Genomic DNA, 21,706 nt, shown 5'->3' with positions numbered 1-21,706 from the left:
GTGCCTGGGTGACCCCAGGGTGGCCCCATCATGGGGTTTTCTTGGCAAGATTTATTCACAGGGATTTGCCTCTGCCTTTCTCTGAGGCTGAGAGAACATAACTTGTCCAAGGTCGCCCGGTGGGTTTCCATAGCCAAGTGTGGATTTGGACCGTGGTCTCCAGAGTCCTAGTCCAACAGTCAAACCACTACACTATGCTGGCTCACACACACACACACACACACACACACACACACACACACTGGAACCTTGCTATCCACTGAGTTTTGGTTCCAGGATCCCCCATGGATACCAAAATCTATGGATGCTCAAGTCCATTATATATAGTGGCATAATAAAATGGTGTCCCTTATAGAAAGGGGCAAAATCAAGCTTTGCTTTTGGAATTTTGGGAATTTTAAAACATTTATTTAATTTATTTTTTATTTTTGGTATTATTTTTGGCTTTTATCTTAGGCTAATTCTGTACACATTTATTTTATAATAAGTTACATTGAACTCAGCTGGGCATATTCAGTTGGCTTATGTAAGACTGTGCTGTTAGTCCATTACTTCCTCCTTCTCATAACAAGTACCTATTCCAGTGATGGAAAACCTTTTAGGGACCGAGTGCCCAAACTAAAAGGCCTTCTGGCACCGGGTGTTACCTGGTGCCAGAGGGAGGACTTCCAAGGAGGGGGACTTCCGAAGGCAGCTGAAGACCCAGGATGGCTGGGAAGGAGGAGGAACAGGCATGCACCTGTTCCTTCTCTTCCCCACCTTCCACATGCCACAAAAAAAGACTTCACGTGCTATCTCTGGCGTGCATGCCATAGGTTCACCATCATGGACCTATTCTAACCAATTGTATATTTTGCATAATCTGACTACTAAAAATATCAAGCATGCTTTTTGTCTACTGAAAATCATTTGGTTCCAGGCATCGTAATTGGTGCAGCCACCGACATGGCGAAGCTGAGAGACATCCTATTAAGCCTTATCCCAGAACTCCCAGTGGAGAAGACAAAGATATATCGAACTCTCTTGAAGCAGCTGAGAACTTTTGCTGGAGAACAGATCAGGAATTTGGCTGTAGGTATTCCATGCTATTATTTTTGCCAAGGTGCAGGTTGCCTCCATAATGTCTTCCTTCCATTCCAGATTCTCTGGACTAGCCATGTATGCTAAGAGGATTCACTCAGATGATTTGTTCATCATGACACCTGTTTTGACAGGTAGTAAGTATCTACCTGTGGGCTGTCTTTTTCCAGCTCTAGAACTGTCAGATGGATTACTAAAGAACAATGTGCGACAATGACGGTAGAATCATGGGGAAAAGCAAAAAGACAATTGTCTACAAGAGTCTTACTTTGTCTTATCACATGCTTCCATGATCTTCTCCCAATCAATGCAGTAAAACAACTGGTCACATGATGTTCATTCCAAGTAGAGGCCTGGACATAGCGAGGAGGATGCTTGTGCATCTAAACCCATCTGTTAGTCCCAATCAGGAACTTCCCAATCCAGTAGTTGGGGCTATGACAATCAGAGTTCTTATAACTTTTTTTGTTTGAGGAAGGTACATAGATGTCTCATGCATGCCAAGTTACAGTAAAATATCAGAATGTTTATATTCTATTGAACTTGTCACATGTTACATATTTTCCACTTTAGGGAGAAAGTCAGTTAAGGAGTCACAAGTATGATTTTTAGCAGAAAAGCAGCAAGAAGTGAAATCTCTCCTCCGTACACATCACTCTCTGATTTCAGCCTTCCAGGGCTGTTTTTCTTTTGTGTATGTGTGTGTTGTATGCCTTCAAGTTCTTTCTGACTTATGCCAGCCCTAAAGGCAAATCTATCATGGGTTTTTCTTGGCAAGATTTGTTCAGAGAAGGTTTGCCAATGCCTTCCCCTGAGGACGAGAGTAAGTGACTTGCCTGAGGTCATCCAATGTATTTAATGGTTGAACTGGGAATTGAACCTTATTCTCCAAAGTCATAGTCCAATACTCAAACCACTATATTATGCTGGCTCTAGCAAAGAAAGAAAAAAGAAGGAGAAGAACCAGGAACTCTTTGTAAAATGCTTAACTTTCTTGGGTTGAGCTCCTGATATTATTCTGGCAATCTACAGAGAAGAAATGAAAGACATAGATAAGGACATGTATGAAACACACATATCAGATCCTCCTGCCCTTCCCCTACCCAACCTATAAATAACTCTCTTTGAAGCAGAATGATTATAGGCCAGAAAGTCAAAAATATGCAGGAAAAAGTCATGACAATAAGACATTTTCTGAACAGAGAAGAATCTGGGTTAGAGAATTGCTAAATTTGTTTTTATTTATTGCTCATTCATGCCAAGGTATAGGTCATACAAACGTCAGTTATTGAACAAATCTGTGATGTTTATTTGATAAGATATGCACTAATTTGAAAATCTAGAAATACCACCGAGTTTTAAACCAGTTTGTTAATTTTTCAGGAGGGATACAAATAAATATCTTTATCAGTCTTTAGGAGGACACATTGTAAGCAGAGGATCAGCCTGGGATGTAAACCCTGTTCTGGCAGCTGGGGAAGCTATTCTCAACCTAGCATCAGCAGGTAAATGGCAGTGCTCCTCCACTGTTGTATTTCTGTACTGGATGGACAGATATCATAATGACTGCAAATGAAGATTATCAGATTGTGTATGTGTGAGTGCCTTCACGTCACTTGTCAATTTATGGCAATCCCATGAATTGTTCATAAAAAGGAATCATGCCAGGTCAGACAAAAGGCCTATCAGACTCATAATTCTGTTTTCACAGCAGGCAAACTGATGCCTATTAGAAGTCCACCATTGGGAGATATTGCTAATAATACAGTATCAGTATCTCCCAATTGTGGATTTCTAATAGTTGTTTAATATAAACAATTACATGGTGTAGTGGCTTGAGTGTTGGACTATGACTCTGGAGACCAGGGCTCAATTCCCAGTTCAGCCATGAAACCCACTGGGTGACCTTGAAGAAGTCACAGGCTCTCAGCCTCAGAGGAAGGCAATGACAAACTGCATCTGAACAAATCTTGTCAAGAAAATCCCATAACACAGTCACCTTAGGGTCATCATAAATTGGAAATGGCTTGAAGGCACACAACAACAGTTAAACAATTGAAAATTCTTGCTAACTCATTTTAATTTCTCACAATTCTCTAAAGTATTGACAGCAGGAGGATGGTAAGGAATTAAAATGACTACTTGCCCACTACCAGTAGGGGTTCAGATAGATTTGCATCTGTGCTTTCCAGGGTTCCCATAAGCCTTGTTTGATTTCTGGGTCTCCAGAAACTTCCAAAGGATGTCAGGTGCTGATTCTGAAGCTGCCCTCTGCTGAAAACTGTGATCAGTAATGTCAGAGCTAACTGTTCATTCAGTAATGGGTGCATATACCACTTCTTCACAGGGGTAGAATCCCTGAATTGGAGCCAAAGAAATCCTTACAGGAGTGCCGGTTTGTGAGTTCCTTCTCGTGTCCTAACATCACCTATCATGCAGCATCCTGTTCTATGCATGCTCTTCCACATGGACAGCTGATGATATTCTGAATGTTTCAACTTTCTTGAACTGAAAGATGAAACTTTGGATTTAAACATGTCAGTAGTACAAACTGACAGCAAGGGTGATGTAGTGGTTTGAGTGCTGGACTACAACTCTGGAGACCAGGGGTCAAATTTTCCTACTCAGCTACGGAAACCTACTGGTTAGCCTTACTATCTTAACCTCAAAAAGATGCAAAGGCAAAAACCTCTCTGAACAAATATTGCAAAGAAAATCTGGTGCTAGGTTTGCCTTAGGGTCACCGTAGGTTGAAAAAAACTTGAAGACATACAACAACAGTACAAACTGAAGGGTGGATACACTTAACTCAGAATCTGGCTGCGAAGTGAAAGCAATTCAAGTGTACCTGAGTGCATGATTTGGAAGCAAAATCATATGCACTCAGGGATACTAAAAATTACATTCCTATGCCTTAGAAATAGAACAAACTACAAATTGGAGCTTCTTTACTTTCCTTCCTTCTGTTATGCTCTTACAGTTATAGAGGGGAGAGAAAGGAAAAAAAACATAACAGTTTATGTTCCCTCTCTCTGTTACGGAGATGCAATGCAGGACGTTTTAATAAATTAAATCTATGTTAACATTGCCCAAACTAAAGAAAGTGCAGTAAACAATAAGCAAATCAAATTCCATTGTAGTTGTCAATGCGAAAAGACAAAGGAATTTCCACTCCAATAAGCAAGCAAATTTAAACTTGAAAAGCCCTGTGAAGAAACAGCCTTGGCTCTTGTGGGAGCAGAGGTCACAGCTGGCTAATTCCAGTCTTTCTGTCCTGTCCGTCTGGTCTTTGAAGAGTCCAGTGAGGCCTTCCCAGAGATGTATGGGAAGGTCTTCTGCTATCTTTGTCTCTTTGATGGTGGCCATAAAGATCTAGGTCTGCACCAACCACATGCCCTAAGCACATCATTTTTCCTATCAGATGGAACACGACAGATCCCACTGAATCATGACTTCTTCACAAGAGTGCCAGAGGCAGATCTTTCCCCAGCAGAGGTCATAATCTCTGTTTTTATTCCATTCTCAAAAGAGGTAAGTGTGTACGTGTGTGTGTACGTGTGTGTGTGTTCCTCTTCTCCTTTGCTCCCTATCCCCTGCACAATATGCTTTCCCTGTTATGGTATGATGTGTTGTGCAAAAACTCTTATCTCAAAATTGCTAACAAGAAATCCGACCATGCAGGCCATGCAGATAGACAATATAAATTTCCAAGCATGAAGTGATAATTCACAGGGTATGTGGGAGAAATCACATATACATTGTTTGGAGATAGATAATAACTTGAAGGGAGTTGAAGGTAGGGGTGATGGGGACATTGCAGCTCGTTGTATTTATCTGTACCTTTGCTTGTTTATTACATTTATATACAGCCCCCCTCCCAAATGATTTGCAGCAAACTCCACCACAAAAATACAAAACTAGTACAAGCAGACATAATATTTTGCAGCAAAGTACTTTGTCAATACTCCACTACACTGAATGCATAGAAAATAAAGAGAACAAAAATAAAAATAAAAGAGCCTATGCCTACCTTTTTGTCAAAGTATCCCAGAAGAGATGGGGACATCACATAAGGCCACAAAAGAAACTGGAGACATATCTGAAGCTGGCAATTGTAGTAGTTAAAAATAAGCCAATGTGTTTTAACCTATCCATACTTCCAAGGCCTTCCTGAGGGGATGTAAAAAAATCATAAAATCTACTGCCCCTGAGGATACTTTGGAAATATACACAAGATGAAAGGCACTGGGCTTCAAGACTAATCAAATACTGTATGCTTCTTGTAAGCAGCTTCAGGCATGTCTCCAGTTTCTTCTGTGGGTTTCATTGACTGTTCCACACTTTGTTCTTTTGTCATCAAAGAAAGCAACAAAATTCCTTGGGCTTTTTCTGGCTCTCATCTGGTTTCAAATCATATACAGCTCTACCTCTTATTCCTTGCTTCTCACCAGAGGGTTGTGAAGACATAGGGTGTCAGATACAAAAGAGATAAACTATCCTATACTTTTGATAATTGTGTAGAAGAGGGAATTTCAGCAGGAGGTAGTTTGTCATGCCTGTTGCATCTGTTGAAATGCTGCATCTGCCACAATATCTGTCATGCCTGCTACATCCTCTACTGAAAAGCAAGGAGTCCTGTCCTCTTTCAGGTCTTGCTTACCAAGGAACCGGTCTTAATATTAGCCACTAGAAGGCATGAGAATCATAGAGTTGAAAGAGATGGCAAAGGCCATCCAGTCCAACCCCCTGCCATGCAGGAAATCTAAATCAAAGCCTCCCCGACAGATGTCCATCCAGCCTCTGTTTGAAGACCTCTAAGGAAGGAGACTCCACTACACTCCGAGGGAGTGTGTTCCACTATCGAACAGCCCTTAGTGTCAGGAAGTTCCTCCTAATGTTGAGGTGGAATCTCTTTTTCCTGTAGCTTGCATCCATTGTTCTGCGTTCTAGTCTCTGGAGCAGCAGAAAACAAGTCAGTTCTCTCCTCAATATGACATCCCTTCAAGTATTTAAACAGGGCTATCATATCACCTCTTAACCTTCTCCAGGCTAAACATCCCCAGCTCCCTAAGTCATTCCTCATAGGACATGGTTTCCAGGCCCTTCACCATTTTAGTCACCCTCCTTTGGACACACTCCAGTTTCTCAACATCCTTTTTAAATTGTGGTGCCCAGAACTGGACACAATATTCCAGGTGGGGCCTGACCAGAGCAAAATAGAATGGCGCTATTACTTCACTTGATCTAGATACTATACTTCTATTGATGCAGCCTAAAATTGCATTGGCCTTGTTAGCTGCCGTATCACACTGTTGACTCATGTTCAATTTGTGGTTTACTTGGACTCTCAGATCACTTTCACACGTAGTTTCATTCAACCAGATGTCACCCATCCTACATCTGTGCTTTTCATTTTTCCGCCCTAAATGCCGTACCTTACATTTCTCTGTGTTGAAATTCATTTTGTTAGCTTTGGCCCAGTTTTCTAGTCTGTTCAGGTCATTTTGAATCTTGATCCTGTCCTCTGGGGAATTAGCTATTCCTCCTAATTTGGTGTCATCTGCAAATTTGATAAGTATGCCCTCAATTCTGTCATCCAAGTCATTAATAAAGATGTTGAATAGCACTGGACCCAGGACAGAGCCCTGTCGGATCTATGAGAGACTAGGAAGATTATCGCATCGCGTTCCGAGAATGTTTTTGGAACCCGATTGGAACAGAACACTTTCAACTTTACCGCACGTTTATGTCCCCATCGGGTTCCCATCGCGTTCTACATACCCCTCAAAGCGTTCCATATGTGTTCCTCGGAGGGAACGGATGAGAAAGTGATCCAAGCTTGTGGAAACGTTTTTAAAACGGTCCAAGAAATGTAAGAACGGTTCTCATGATCTGCCTTGTTTTGATTGGCTGAATCGACTTCCCTCCCTGCATTCTTCCCCATTCCTAGAGCATCGGTTTTCTTGCTCTCCCTGGGACTCATCAAGTAAAATAAATAGAGAAAAAAAATCAAGCCCCACCATTTGTGAGGGCTATGTGTAGATAGATGTGTGTATAATTATGGTATTATATATATGTATATGGAAAACTCTCTCTCGCTCGCTCTGTCTCTATCTCTATATATATACATATACATACATACGTATATACAACATATATATATATAAGAAACATATGTGAAATATGTAATAAATAGAAAACATGTTTTTATATATATATATACACACACACACACACACACACACACACATATACACACACACATATATATACATGACATCTATATAGATTATTAAATTATATCAATGTTTGTATATATAGATAACTGGCAATATATATGTATATTTATATATTATATCTATATTACATATGTGTGTGTGTGTGTGTGTGTGTAATATATTATATATATAATATATATATATATATGTGTGTGTGTGTAATATATATATTATTTATATATTACATATTTGTGTGTGTGTGTGTGTGTGTGTGTGTGTGTGTGTGTGTGTGTGTTTGTCTATATGTGTATATAAAATATCAAGGCAGTGTTTGAAAACAATTTTTTTCTGGGAAATCCTTTCCTTCTGTGCATGTGGTACTCATGGACAATAATAGACTGTATGTCATCTTTATGTATGGTCATAAAGATGATTGTAGTAGCTTTTTTGCATTAATGATTAGTTGTCACAATACATGATGGACGAGATAATAAATAAAACAATGTGGTTGAGGTATCATTTCAGTAACAATGGGCCAAAACTTAGTACTGCAGCAAATAGGTCCAATACGATCAAAAGCTGTATTACTGGTATGTTGTACGTGGTGCGTAAAATACGTAAAGTGTTGATGATTGTTGACTTCTTATCTTGCACCTTTCTTAGATTTTCATGTCATCCATAATATGTAACCTTATCTTAGTAGTTAAAAAGATCCTGACATGGAGCTTTTTGTTAGGAAAGTGAAATTAACTAAATTTATCACAACAATCCTCAAGATGAATTGTGTGTTAATGGATGGTCATGACCACGGTATTCCCTGATGACATGGATCAGAATACTATGCTTTCATTTTAAAAATGGAGTTTTTTGCATGTCGAGGAGGGAATATAATAATGTAAGGTTGAAAAAACATGAGCCAGCAGAGGCCGGTTACAACAAAATTGTATGGGGACGTTATATTTTGTGTCTTTTTAATTCTTTCTTCACATCCATAATGAAGCATTTTCTAGCATCGTGGAGTAGGAAGAGTCCACAAGGGCCATCCAGTCCAACACCATGCCATGCAGGAAATCACAATCAAAGCAACCCTGACACATGGCCATCCAGTCTCTGTGGGAAGAACTCTAAGAAGAGTCCACCACACTTCATGGGAGTATGACAGCCCTTATTGTCATGAAGTTACTCCCAATGTTTAGGTGGCCAGGTGGACATCCATGCGAGATAAGCGGTAATATTTACATTTCCACCGCCAGCTAAAATTAACAATTTTCTTAAAGCAGCTTTTCGTCGCTTCAAGAGAAATAGAGTTTTTGCAGTGTGACTTCTTCTCCTCTGTCTTTGCTCTTCATCAATCTTTATAATACTGCACAGTAGCGCCAAAAACACTTCCTTAGACGCCATCTTTACACCCCACAAAAGGTCACCCGATTCAGTTCCGGGTGAAAAGGAACAGTAGAGTGATTACGTCATCATTACAAGGTCCTCCAAAATAAATACGCATGCGTGAATATTGAAACGTTCTCATACTTATCACGCTTCCTATAAGGACAAATGTGGTAAATTGTGTTCCCGTTGCGTTCTCGGAACGCTTTACATTTTCGAATGCGATAATATCCGTTCCCATAACGTTACCTCTTGAAACGTTTTGAGAACAGAATAGAAACGTTTCAGGCACTGATGCGATAAGGTTCTAGCTGTTTTGCTTTCATCCCATTCTGTAAGCGTTGATCTCAAAAAGACTGTCCCTTCAGGTACATACAAAGCACTTCTAGGTTTTTAAAGTGCTGTAGCCTTAAGGCTGACCTGTTTTTAGAAAGAAAGGAAATCAACAAAACAGTCCTAATATGGAGGTTGAAATAACAAGTTTTCTCCTTCTTTCCTCTGACAGGATGAATTTGTCTCAGCCTTCCGACAGGCTGATCGTCGGAAAAACGCTTTCTCGGTGACAAATTCTGCTATGAAAGTCCTTTTCCAGCCAGGCACTGATGTCATTGAAGACCTAGCTATTTTTTATGGGGGCATTGGTGATACAACTGTGAGTGCGAGGAATTCCTGCCTGACGCTCATAGGAAGGTATGGCAAAGCTGGGTTTCAGGAAGGCAAAGCTGGGTTAAATTAGGCAAACCAAGATAAAGCAATGTCTGGGTTCTGGCAAGGCCAAGCTGAGAACTAATACCCTGGACAGCCCTCTTTGGGAGATTCTCAGGTTGGTCACTAATAAGAACAAGGTCCAGATATTCCTGTGTTAGCTGCAGCCACATCTGGGTGGCTAGTGCTGCTTTCAGAGAGAGAATCCTCTACAACTCGGCTGGGAATCCTGTGGCCAGACAGGATAGCCAGTGTTGAGGAATGCTGGAACTATTTCAACAGCTGTTGATTCAGTCTGTGCAAGGGAGACAGTGGTTCCATGGGGGATTGATGGAGCCTGTCTTCAACAAAGTGATATCCTCAAGCCAGATGGTCTCATCCCTTTATGTGCACCTAGTAACTTTGATTCCTATCCTATCCACTTTGCCCTTATCTATGTTGCTAAAATAAATGTCTTTGATAATATCATGTGTCTCCCCAGAAACTGGAATGAGCAATTCCTCGATGAAGCTTGCAGGCTAATTCTTGAAGAAATTGTCCTGTCTCCTTCAGCACCAGGTGGAAAAGTGGAATACCGGCGCTCTCTGCTTGTCAGCTTCTTCTTCAGGTTCTACCTGGAAGTACTACAAGGTTTAAAGATGATGGTAAGGAAGATGGTACCTTCCATGGTGCATGTTCACGTGGCAGATATAATAGACAAAAAAACAAGTATAGCACTCTATAACAAATCACAGCCAGCTCTCCACTTTTCCTACCCTATAACAGATCACTTGTGACAGATCACAGTTTCAATTCATGCATTTTAACACTATTTTTTGCACCTTTTTACAGGCAAATGGCCTTGCTTAAAGCAGCCATTCTTTCCTAAGCAACATGGGGAAACTTTCTGGTCTCCTCACACCACACTGAGAAGGGGAGGAGAGGGAGAAGATGTAAGGCAGGCAGCAGGGATAGAGGGCTTAGACTCTTTCTCATAATGCTAAGCTGTAATTCGTTGTTTACACATGAATGAAGCTATTCTGGTTTGAGACATGCAACTGTTCCCTACAAAATTCAATTTTGAAAATGTTGGTATATTAAATTTTGATATAATATATAAACCAAGACCCCCCCCCCCCGCAAATGTGGAAAAGTCATGAATAACCCTCCCCTCCCCGTGGCAGCCATTTCCAGGGTGGGAGGGGCAGGGGAACATGAGCGTTCCTTTCCGTCACTCCTCCCACCTTAGAAATGGCAAGAGGAAGGCCTTCCTCCCAGCATTTCCAAGGTGGAAGAGGTGGAGGAAAGGCACAGAAGGGTGGGTGAAATAGGCACAAGCACCCACTCTTCCTGGCTGTTCCTTCCCTCCTGGGCTTCACCCGCCCCGGTAGATAAAAACCCAAAGGGGGGAGGAGGAGGACTGCACACCACGTGGGCTTAACATTCATGAATAATCAAAACCGCAAATGTTAAGTCTGCGAATGCAGAGGGATGGCTGTAAATGTTGGTAGAATAGACAATGAGTTGTTAAATTATCTTCTTACAGTACCCATCCAAGTATCCTGATGTGCCAAAGGAATATATGAGTGCCTTAGGCGAGTTCCATGAGAAGCCACCCCAAGGTGTGCAGATATACCAGGTCAGTGAAGTTATTTTCATAACAGTTTGTCCACAAGTAAGAATGATGTCATTTCTCAGAATTGGCAGGAATACCAGTACTGTTAAATCATGGTAAGTCATTCTTCTCTTAGTAAGCTAGTACAGTGGCAAGAAAAAGATTGTGAAGCCTAATGATAATTAATGAAATTCCATCGTTACACCATAGTAGCCTTTGTGAATCAAAACCAGTCCTTTTCTAAATATCCAGTAAGGCTTGTATTAACCAATTCATAGGATGGCATGTAAGATCAATCTAATGAACTCATTATGTAAACTCACCAGTATCAAAACAAAACCAAACAGCAGTAATGACAGAAATTTATAATTTAATGCAAATAGGAGCAATAGAAAAAGTCCCACATTGCCAGCATTACTTGGGAGTATAGTCAACATTCATTATGGTGCCAAAGGTAAATAGACCTTACCATCCCATTCTGAATCTGAAGTATCTCAATGAATTTGCAAGATATTGCAGATTCAAAATGCTACAAACAATAAAGGACAACTTAGAAGTAGGGGACTGGATGGCCTCGATAGATCTGAAGGAGGTGGAAAGATTTTTAGAAACTGATGTAAAGGTAAACAAATCACAAATATAACAAACATGTTCTACAGTTTCTGCAGGATGGTCTAGAGCAGCAGTTCTCAACCTGTAGGTCGCGACCCCTTTGGGATTTGAACAACCCTTTCACAGGGGTCGCCTAAGACCATTGGAAAACACATATTTCCGGTGGTCTTAGGAACTGAGAAACCGCTCCTCTATCAGTTGGGGGTCACCACAACATGAGGAACTATACTAAAGGGCCGCGGCATTAGGAAACTTGAGAACCACTGGTCTAGAAAAAGAGTTGAGTCCTAACACATTAAAGTGGCAAGTGGCTGCACTTTCAAAAGCCTTAGAATTTGAAGATTCGCCCTTGTCAGGTCACCCACACATAAAGAAATTCCAAAAGGAAGCAACACTAAAATCTGTCCCAACTCAACATAGATACTCAACCTGTGATTTGAATTTAGGGTTCAACAGATTAACCAAACTTCAGTTTGAGCCATTCACAGAGGCAACACTGCACAGGTTGACTTACAAGGCAATGTTCCTTGTGGCGATTACTTCAAGTGATGCAAGTATTAGAGTTGTCAGCATTATCCATAAATCCAAACTTACATAAAATATATAACAGGATAGATTAGTTTTGATAATAGATCCTTCATTTATACCTAAATGTCCAAGAGGGGGTGCATCGTAAAATGTGCTTTACCTACCATATTTCTGTCCAAACTCATCACACAGAAGAAAAAAGATGGCACACATTAGACATTAAGAGAGCAATTGTTTATTATTTTAAAAGGACAAAACACATTTGTCTCATACAATCCAAGGACAAGTCAAGGGTAAACCTTAGGAGCATATAAGAAAGGATGTAAAGGATGAAGTTAAGGGAAACAATGCCAAAGAACTTACAAAATTTTGGCAAGCATAACTGTTTGTGCTCACACTAAAGGCTGGACAGATCAGAGAGCAGAGGGGAGTAGAGGTGCTTCTTTTAGATGCTTTCAGGACAGATTAAGCTCTCACCTTTTGCTACTCTACTCAGAGAATGAGATGGGTCGCCTGTGTGTGTGTGTGTGTGTGTGTGTATGAGTTAAAGTACAGTACTTACTTATGTGTATATACGTATATATATGTATGTATGTACGTATTTCTGTGGTGGCTCAGTGGTTAACATGCTGACTCTGGCGATAGCAAGATCAGCAGATCAACAGTTCAAGACCCAAGCACCTTGTGACAGAATGAGCTCCCATCACTAGTCTCAGCTTCTGCCAACCTAGCAGTTCAAAAGCATGTAAAAGTGCATGTAGATAAATAGGTACCATTTTGGTGGGAAGGTAACAGCGTTCCATTTTGAGATCTTTAAGCAGAGGCTGGATGGTGATCTGTTGGGGGTGCTTTGATTGTGAGTTCCTGCATGCCAGGGGGTTAACCTGGATGGACCCTTGGGGTCTCTTCCAACTCTATGATGTTTATCACACTATACCCTTAAAGTGCCACAATTCCAGTTTGACTCCTCTAGCTGCCTCCTGTTGCATTCTGGGATTGGCAGTTTTAAGGAGGGGTATTTAGAATTCTCAGGCAGAGAACTGGAATTGTGGCACTTTAAGGGTATAGTGTGATAAACATGTATGATTCTATGCTGGCCACATAACCACAGGATCATCTTTGACAATGCTGACTCTTCGGATTAATAACGGAGATGAGCGCCACCCCCTGCAGTTGACAAACTTGTCAAAGGGGAAAGCCTTTACCTTTACTTAAATACATTGACCCATGAATAAATTGACCCAGGTTTTTTGGTTCAATTCTTGGATTAAAATTTCTAGACTTATTCATGAGTATATACAGTAGTTAATTGAATAGCTAATTTAAATATTGGCCAATGTTTCCCTGGATTTCAAATCCTTTCTGTTGTTTGGTTTTATTCATTTTATTTGCATATGTTGTTAAATATATTTAGCTCAGCAGTTTCTCCTAGCCCAGCTTCCCCCAATCTCACTTTACTGAGCATCAGCCACTGGAGAGATGGAGCTCAGTTCTCCTATTGATCAGGGCCTCCAACCAGCAATTTCTGGTGCAACAATCAGATAGATACCTACTGCAATTCCTCCTTGCACTGGAGATTGCTGGTGGGAGGGGAGTGGAAATGTCAGTCTGCTATACCTTGATTGACCGGAGAACAGATCTTCATCACTTGCAGTGGCTGATGCACAATGAAGCAGGATTGGGGGATTTTTTACAACTGTTGCAATAGTGCCACAATCATGAATATGTAGACTTTGTGAATACGAATCAGTTACAGATCTGGTTACGAATCCATAATTGCAGTATAGCATTCCAGTCAATATCCTTCTAATACCAATTCCAAGTGAAATAGAGTGATTTTTAAGATGTATCAGAATATTCATAAGGTGGTAATCAAATGCCAGAGGACTTTGGTATTATTACTGAAAAGACCGTACCTTGTGTCAGCATCAATTGTGCCTATGAAAATGGAAATTGCATGGACAGTCTGTAAACTAATACTTCCTAATGTGTGACAGGATGTAGATCATCATCAGCCTCTTGAGGACCCAGTTGGGCGTCCCATCATGCACCAGTCTGGTATTAAACATGCTACTGGTGAAGCTGTGTATGTTGATGATATTGCTCCAGCTGATGGCCAGCTCTTTATGGCTGTGGTAACCAGCACCCGAGCTCATGCAAAGATACTGTAAGTTTTTTAAAATGGTTTCATGAGAAAACATATTTTAAGAGATTTAGAACATATTATTTCAGTTCTGTGGCTTCTTTGCTTGTGGTGAACTGGTGATGTAGGTGTAAAGGACGTGAAGGGCACTGGGTGACTTGTTCAGTGCATCTGCTACTAGGCTTCTGTTCTTAGCAGCCAAGTAACTCTTGCCTGTTTGTATTGCATAGGACAGCAGGACTAGAATTATTCACACTTTACAATTACAGCCGCTTGACACTACTTTCATAGCTCCAGCCGATGGAGTCCTAGGATCTATAGTTTGGTGGTGAAGTACTTCACATTTTCTGCTAGTAAGTTCTAGTGATGGAGTTCAGAGGTGTTCAGTAGGAGACAATTGGAAGTACATCTCATCAAATGGCACATGCAGGATTCCGTAGGATGGAGCTATGATGTTACGGACTTTTGTAAAAAAAAAAAAAAAAACTCTTGTCTTTATTAGAGGAATTATATATGATTATGTGTGTGATGTATAGTATATGTAATAATGTAAGTGATCTGTGGGGAGCGGAGAGAGCCTAGTGTCTTGCAGATGACTGGCGATTGTCTGACTGTTTGAAGGGATGTTAAAAAGGCCAGTGGGTAGGACAATGATTGAAGAGAAGAGTTAAGTATCATTAGACTTAATGACAGTTATTCTGATAGGTAACAGTGAAGGGTATGAAGAAAGATATGAGTCAGTTAAGAGCAGGAATTAATTAGACTCAGGACTGCTAGTTAGATTCAGCAAGGATTAAGAGAAGATAGTCAGAAAATCAGTGAGATGATTAGTCAATTAGGATTTAGATGTGTTAAATAAGTAACAGTACATGGTGTAGTGGTTTGAACTTTTGGCTACAACTATGGAAACCAGGGTTCTTGACCATGGAAACCCACTGGGTGGCCTTGGCAAGTCACAGTGGCTTCACCAAGGAGGGTGCGGACCTTATCCAACACTCAAGCCATTACACCACGTTTGGTCCTCTCTGGGAATGCTACAGTTGTATTATTGAAGTAGTTAACTGAGACACGTGGTATAGAATTCAAGGATATAACTGTGTTAGACTGTAGAATCAGTATGTAGATCTTGTAGTACCTTTGAGACTAACTAAAGAAAGAAGTTGGCAACATTTGTTTTCATAGACTGCAGTCTACTTCCTCAGATGAGACACATGATTTCTGTGATAGCAGCAGTGGTTCAAGAATAATGGTGTCCAGTGCTAGGAGTCTTACGCAGGAACCACAAGCACCTCTAGAAAGTCCTCACATTTCGTGGCATTGTCTGTGGGACAAGTAGAGTGATACCCACAAGAGCCTTGGCAGTTAAAATGGCATCAGACTGCAATAATTATGCAGTATAAATATACCCCATGTTATTTTGAAGGGCGAGACCAGCCTGCTTATTTATATTTGTGCTGTCTCAGTATGTAATATTTTACAGTGGTTTTAAACATTTTACTCATATTATGTTAACAGAAAGCAAGCAAAATATTTAGAAAATAAAAATTCAGAGTTGTGATATTTTTAATCAGCCTGCAGCCTTTTAATAGAATGCACAAAGTTGCACAATGTCTCCACTTTGAGATGGCTAAATTGTTGAACTGGCAGTTTATATATTTGGATAAAGATTTCAAAGATAATTCATTAAATAGCAGGGGAAACAATTTTATATAGCATCAGGATAGTATCTCCTTCTTGGTACCATCCCTGGTAAAGTTTCCATCATATTCAGATAGCTTGCCGTGGCTAGGGTATATTAACATTGCATACTTATAGCACTATGATGCCATTTTAACTATCACAGTGCTGTCCTAAGAAATCCTGGGATTTTTATTTTGCATCTTCATGAGGTGCTTTGAATTCTCCTTTAGGGAGCTGTAGTGATGGACTTTGTGGGAGTCCCAACAGAAGAGAATTCTCAGTATCTCTCACCAAACTACCCATACAAGATTTTATGGAATGCGGGTATAACAGTCAAAGTGGTATCAAACTGATATAATTGTGCAGCATGAACACAACATTGTTATTTCAAAGGGTGGGATGTGCTTTCTTAGTTATGCTCTTGGTGTCTAGTACCGTGTTTAACCTTTCTAGTCATATTAAGTTAAAAAAAACAATATAAATAGTTTGAAAATAAAGTTTCATTTTTAAAATTTTAAACATACACAGAGACTATTAACTGGACTATGACAGGCTGCAGAATTGCTCAGATATATTTATTTTATTTAGTTGTTTTTAAACATGTATTGGCTTAAATGTCTTAATTGACAGTTTGTCCATTTTGATGACGATTAGGAATCTGAATCATTTAGTGGCAGAGGAATAATGTTATATTACTACATTGCATGAGGCACCTTCTTCTTGGGTTGAAATCCCATCCCTGATAAGGTGTTTTCCATATTCTGGTAGAGTAAGATACAAAAAGATTATTGGATGTACACGTTTTGAATTTAATATACATGCTTTTCTAATGACCTGTTTATAACTGCAAGGGCATGTGTAGTATCTCAACTAATCCTTCCCATCCATGATCTAGAGGGAAAGATTGTGCTCATTAAATATTCCTCTTTTAAATCATGAACAGGTGCATACATTCACAGATTCATCTTTCCATTATCTTTGGTTATGACCAAAACTGGAACATACATTTTGTGTGTGTGTGTTTGTGTGTGTGTGTGTGTGTGTGTGTGTGTGTTTGTGTGTGTGTGTGTGTGTGTGTGTGTGTATCCTTTACTTTTTCAGATCCATTGATGTATCAAAGGCATTGGAAGAGCCAGGCGTAGTTGCTGTAGTAACAGCTAATGATATTCCAGGGGAAAATGGCAATGGAAAAGAGAAAGTGTTTGCTGAAGATGAGGTACATCTTGATTTGGGCTTTTTGTCTTGCTTGGAAAAATCCCTCATTGAATTCAAATAAGCAGATCTAGAATTGTGTCCTAAATCTATTTTTTCCCTCTGCCAAAGATGTTTTTATGATTATCTGCTTAAATAATTGCAGTTAAATCATCAGAACTCAATTGCTTTGGAGGAACAAGCTAACCAGTTCTGTGTTGCTGTATGACTTCAAGTCATTTCTGACTTATGGTGACTCTAAGGTGGGGTTTTCTGGGCAAGATTTGTTCAGAGTGGGTTTTCCCTTGCCTTCCTCTGAGTCTGAGAGAGTGTGACCTGCTCAGTGTCACTCAGTGGGTTTCCACGGCTGAGTGGAGAGTCGAACCCCAGTCTCCCAGAGTGCTAGATCAAAACTCAAACCACTACACCACATTGGTTCTCAACCAGTTCTAGATAAGTGAAAATAATCACTTGTAGCTGTTTCCATCACTAAAGGTCTTTGATGAGAAATATTAAGGGTTCCAATCAACACTGCATGAGAGTAGATTTTCACCATGTCCCTTTGTATTACAAAGGAGATTTCCTCTGGTTGAAGGACTTTCCAGTCCAAGTCTCATTAAAGAGAAAGAAGGAAGAACCAGAAGAGGCTTTGAAACAGTGAGCACCTGAACAGCAGATACATTATCCAGTCATATTTTCTAAATTATAGTAATGACTTATAAACTAGCATCTTTATGTATAACTAATCTATACAAATATTATGCAAATGAGCTCCCTGGGAGATGTGGATCATGTATCTCTTACCTTTGTATGTGATGCATTTCCTATCTTTCAACATTTCAACCATAGCCGCCATAACTGGTAGGAGGTAAGCTGTTTTTCAGGGAAATTTGTCCAACCTATACTGATCTCTTCGCTGCAGAATGTATCAGAAGCATTCCAAGAAGACCTTCAAGTAAGCTCAGAGTTTCTGGAGCACAGTTCGAAAACCACTAGACTTAAGACCATGTTTATTGGGGTGGCTCAAAACTATGCCATTACCACCCCAAAGCCACTCAGTTTCATGTTGGTTGGTTCTTATGTAGGTAATCTACATTGGACACATTATCTGTGGTATAGTTGCAGAGACCTATGAATGTGCAAAGAATGCCAGAAGCAAAGTGAAAATAGAGTATCAAGATCTGGAACTGATTCTGACAATTCAGGTAAAAATTAGCCTCTGTTTTTGAAGACTGAGGGTGTGTCTCTTATGTTCTGTCTTAACTAGTGGGGAAATAAGATGAACCCTTCAAGATCAGAGCAAGGGTCCATCTAGCCTAGAAAGGTGTTACTAACAGTGGCCAGGCAGGTACTCCTAGGAAGCCCACCAATCAGGCATGAAGGCAACAGGCCTCCAATGCTGCTGGCCTTCTGAGCACCTGGTTCCATGTAGCTTCTATTGTTGGCAGCTATGACTTCAATAAATGTGCCTAATCCACTTTGAAAGCCCCCATGAATAATTTGTTGCCGTTTATTGCCTGTTTATTCCCAGGATAATGGCACTTTAATTGCGGTGTTGTGTGAAAATGTTAATTGCAGTTGCACAATTTTCATGGGATAATTGCTGTTTAAACCCCTGGTTTTCCCCATCTGGTGAAGACCTTAGAAAAGTTCTGCTTGCGCCTTATACATTTTAGAGAATCGACAGGCAAACGAGCATGTTGTCCCATTCATATTAAGCACAAGACAACCGTAGCTGTAGTGAGCTCAGAGCAGATGTACCAGGAAAGAACACCAGCACATTTTAAAAACTAACAACAGTGACAGCAGTCTTGTTTTTTATATTCTTCTGGGACTGAACATTAATTTCCCCTTCTCTTTCAGGAGGCAATTGAGCATAACTCATTCCTGACAGACATAAGGAAAATAGAAAAAGGAAACGTTGAAAAGGCTTTTCAGACAGTTGACAAAATCATTGAAGGTAAATCACTGTCAGCCCTGGATGGGGTTTTAATGACAGGAGAGCAATCCTTCTGCAAGGTGGATTCAGTCAGCTGATTCACATGTCACTGAAATATATCACTGGTTAGTTTCTCCATATGGACCAATAAGGTTATCTGAAGTGAAAGGTTTAGCATTGGATATTGTTTCAGCTCAGACAAAAGACCTAGCTTTGTAAATCCTTCTTTTGTCTGCAAAAATATCTCTGTATCTCTTCATATTTTCTTTTGCTTTGGATTATCTTGGTTGTCCCTCCATACCCTATATATGGTTTCTGTTCCTTTAAACACCTTCCCATTAGGGCATTGGGATGAAATAAATGCAGTGTTATCATATGCATTATTTTAAAACAGGTGAAATTCATGTTGGAGGTCAAGAACATTTTTACCTGGAAACTAATAGTGTGTTTGTTATTCCAAGAAAAGAGGATAAGGAAATGGATGTATATGTGTCTACACAGGATGCTACAAATGTGCAGGTGAGGTTACCCGTCTTTGACCCCCAACAAGGTAAAGTTGTGCTATGGTTTCATCAGGAGTCATGGAATATATATATATACACACACACACACACCTTAAAACTGGATGTTGTCAAAATGAATAATATAGTGACAACAATATTAATTGTAATCAATTGATGTACAAAATGTAAAAATAGATACAAAACATTTAAATAAAAACACACACATTAAAACACAATATCAGAAGTTCAATTTACATAGCAACATCAAACTTATGAGAATCTGAAAAGGGTAGGCTATTAAAGATGAAATATTCAAAGACACAGAGACTAAACAGACTGGCATTAAATGCCAGCATTGGGCTGGAGTGGGACTGTGGCAACTGCATGTCAGATGCCCTGACTCCTCTCCAATGCAGATGTCACACCGCCCACCTGTCAGAACGATTAGTCAGCTCTTGGATCAATCAACCAGTCAGGTTTTATGCAAAACAAACAGCACTTTATTGATGATTTCCAAGACAGCACTTGTGACTCATTCAGCTTCTAAGCTGAGACTGTCCATCTCCAGCAATTTCAATATATAAAATCTCCAGTAACTCCACCTCCAACAGACCTTTCCCTCCTTTTCCATCTACAAATTCCCCTTGCTCCCCCCCCTTTTATACTTAACTAACAGTTTCTAACACCACCTTCTACTATACTGACACTCCAGGCCTCTTGCAACAAATAATAAAGTATCAGTATCTGCCCCCCCCAGCCTATCCAGTCTATAGCTAAACTAAATATTTTCAGCCCACAACTCTTATTTCTCTTAACCCATTATCCCCAACCTTTGCAATATCTATTTACTTCTGATAGAATCCAAGGACTGCATAGTGGGTGGCGTCACGTCCCTTCTTCAGCACAGTGTTTAGACATGCTGCACCAAGGAATTGGTGAAAAGTCACCACTGCGGTGGCAAGGGTGGCTTTAAGCCGCTTTAAAAAGGAGTGCCAGATCGGGCCTGCAGCGTGCAGTTGCTGTGGGCCCAATCCCAGGGGCAGCATGGAGCCACTCTTATGGGGTGGTTTGCTTCACCCCATAGTCTTCATCATGCATCTGATGAAAGGGACTGCAGTCCACATTTGTAGCACTGTGATTCTGCTTTACACAATTCTAGCACATGATTCCACTCTGCCATGACTGCCTCCCATGCAATGCTCCTTGGGTTTGTAGTTTGGTCAGGGGCACCAGAGAAGAATTCTCTGGCTGGAGATTCTAAGTGCCTCTCCATAAACTACTAATCCCAAGATTCCACAAGAAACAGCTATGGCAGCTGAAGTGGAATCATACTGCTGTAATTATGTAGTGTAAAAGTGCCCAGGAGGATATGGAAAAATAAAAGGCAACTACTATTCAGTTTCTAGCTGGCCTATGTTTGACATATTATCCTTCATTTCTTGCAGGGTAAATTAAGACACATACCCTTTCTCTATTTACATTCACTAGGCTGTGAGACTGAAATTGAGATAATAATTCCCTCCTCCCCCAGTAAACAGATTGATTCTGGGAGACATCATGCTGTTCCCCAAAGAACAGCCATCCCACCATCACTTCTGCTGAACAGATTTTCCAAGTTCTGTGGCATTTCAGAATCTAGCAAAATCTCTTTGACCAGAGGTGACAGTGTGGGAAAACCAAACAGTCACATACAAGATGTGTAGCTAATCCTCTGTTATATCAGCTGTATCTGTTGTAGCTGTATATCTGTTATAGGCATGTAGACAGCTGTATAACAACTGTATCTGTTATACAACAACAAATATGTGCATTCCTGCCCCAAAGCCAAAGTGTATATTATGCCCAAGGCTGGACATGTTATAGCGACACATGAAGCAGAAAATCCCACAAGCACTTCTCTTTCCGGGCATTAAAATACAACAAGAAAATATTAATAATGAACCATTTGCTGCATTTTATCATGACCCTTCCCCCACATAAAATTGCTGCGTGTGGTGGTTGCTTCGCTCTGCCTATTGGTAAGGCTGGCCATGACAGTAACCTGAGATGGCATCCAGTTTGAGAAGAGCAGAGTAGGGACATGGTACATAATCATGTGCCCAGGCTGACATTTCTGTACCATCAAGCCTT

At 40.3% G+C, this 21,706-nt stretch overlaps 1 protein-coding gene across 1 annotated transcript in view; it reads left to right on the top strand.

The window, feature by feature from the left end:
- LOC149313611 (aldehyde oxidase 4-like) overlaps positions 1 to 21,706 on the top strand; it is a 73,132-nt gene that overhangs the window by 17,162 nt on the left and 34,264 nt on the right. The window contains exons 9-19 of the mRNA XM_089523237.1: positions 920 to 1,071; positions 2,492 to 2,585; positions 4,502 to 4,611; positions 9,187 to 9,371; positions 9,868 to 10,030; positions 10,912 to 11,004; positions 14,118 to 14,287; positions 17,045 to 17,159; positions 18,220 to 18,339; positions 18,998 to 19,094; positions 19,468 to 19,592. Of these exons, the coding sequence (XP_089379363.1) occupies positions 920 to 1,071; positions 2,492 to 2,585; positions 4,502 to 4,611; positions 9,187 to 9,371; positions 9,868 to 10,030; positions 10,912 to 11,004; positions 14,118 to 14,287; positions 17,045 to 17,159; positions 18,220 to 18,339; positions 18,998 to 19,094; positions 19,468 to 19,592 (1,424 nt within the window). The remainder of the gene's footprint in view (positions 1 to 919; positions 1,072 to 2,491; positions 2,586 to 4,501; positions 4,612 to 9,186; positions 9,372 to 9,867; positions 10,031 to 10,911; positions 11,005 to 14,117; positions 14,288 to 17,044; positions 17,160 to 18,219; positions 18,340 to 18,997; positions 19,095 to 19,467; positions 19,593 to 21,706) is intronic.

This window comes from Sceloporus occidentalis, unplaced genomic scaffold, assembly GCF_023333645.1.
Source record: "Sceloporus occidentalis isolate IW3139 unplaced genomic scaffold, rSceOcc1.0.p SCAF_4, whole genome shotgun sequence".
Taxonomy (NCBI): domain Eukaryota; kingdom Metazoa; phylum Chordata; class Lepidosauria; order Squamata; family Phrynosomatidae; genus Sceloporus; species Sceloporus occidentalis.
Note: the sequence above shows the minus strand (reverse complement) of the source record. Positions and strands in the feature narration are given on the sequence as shown.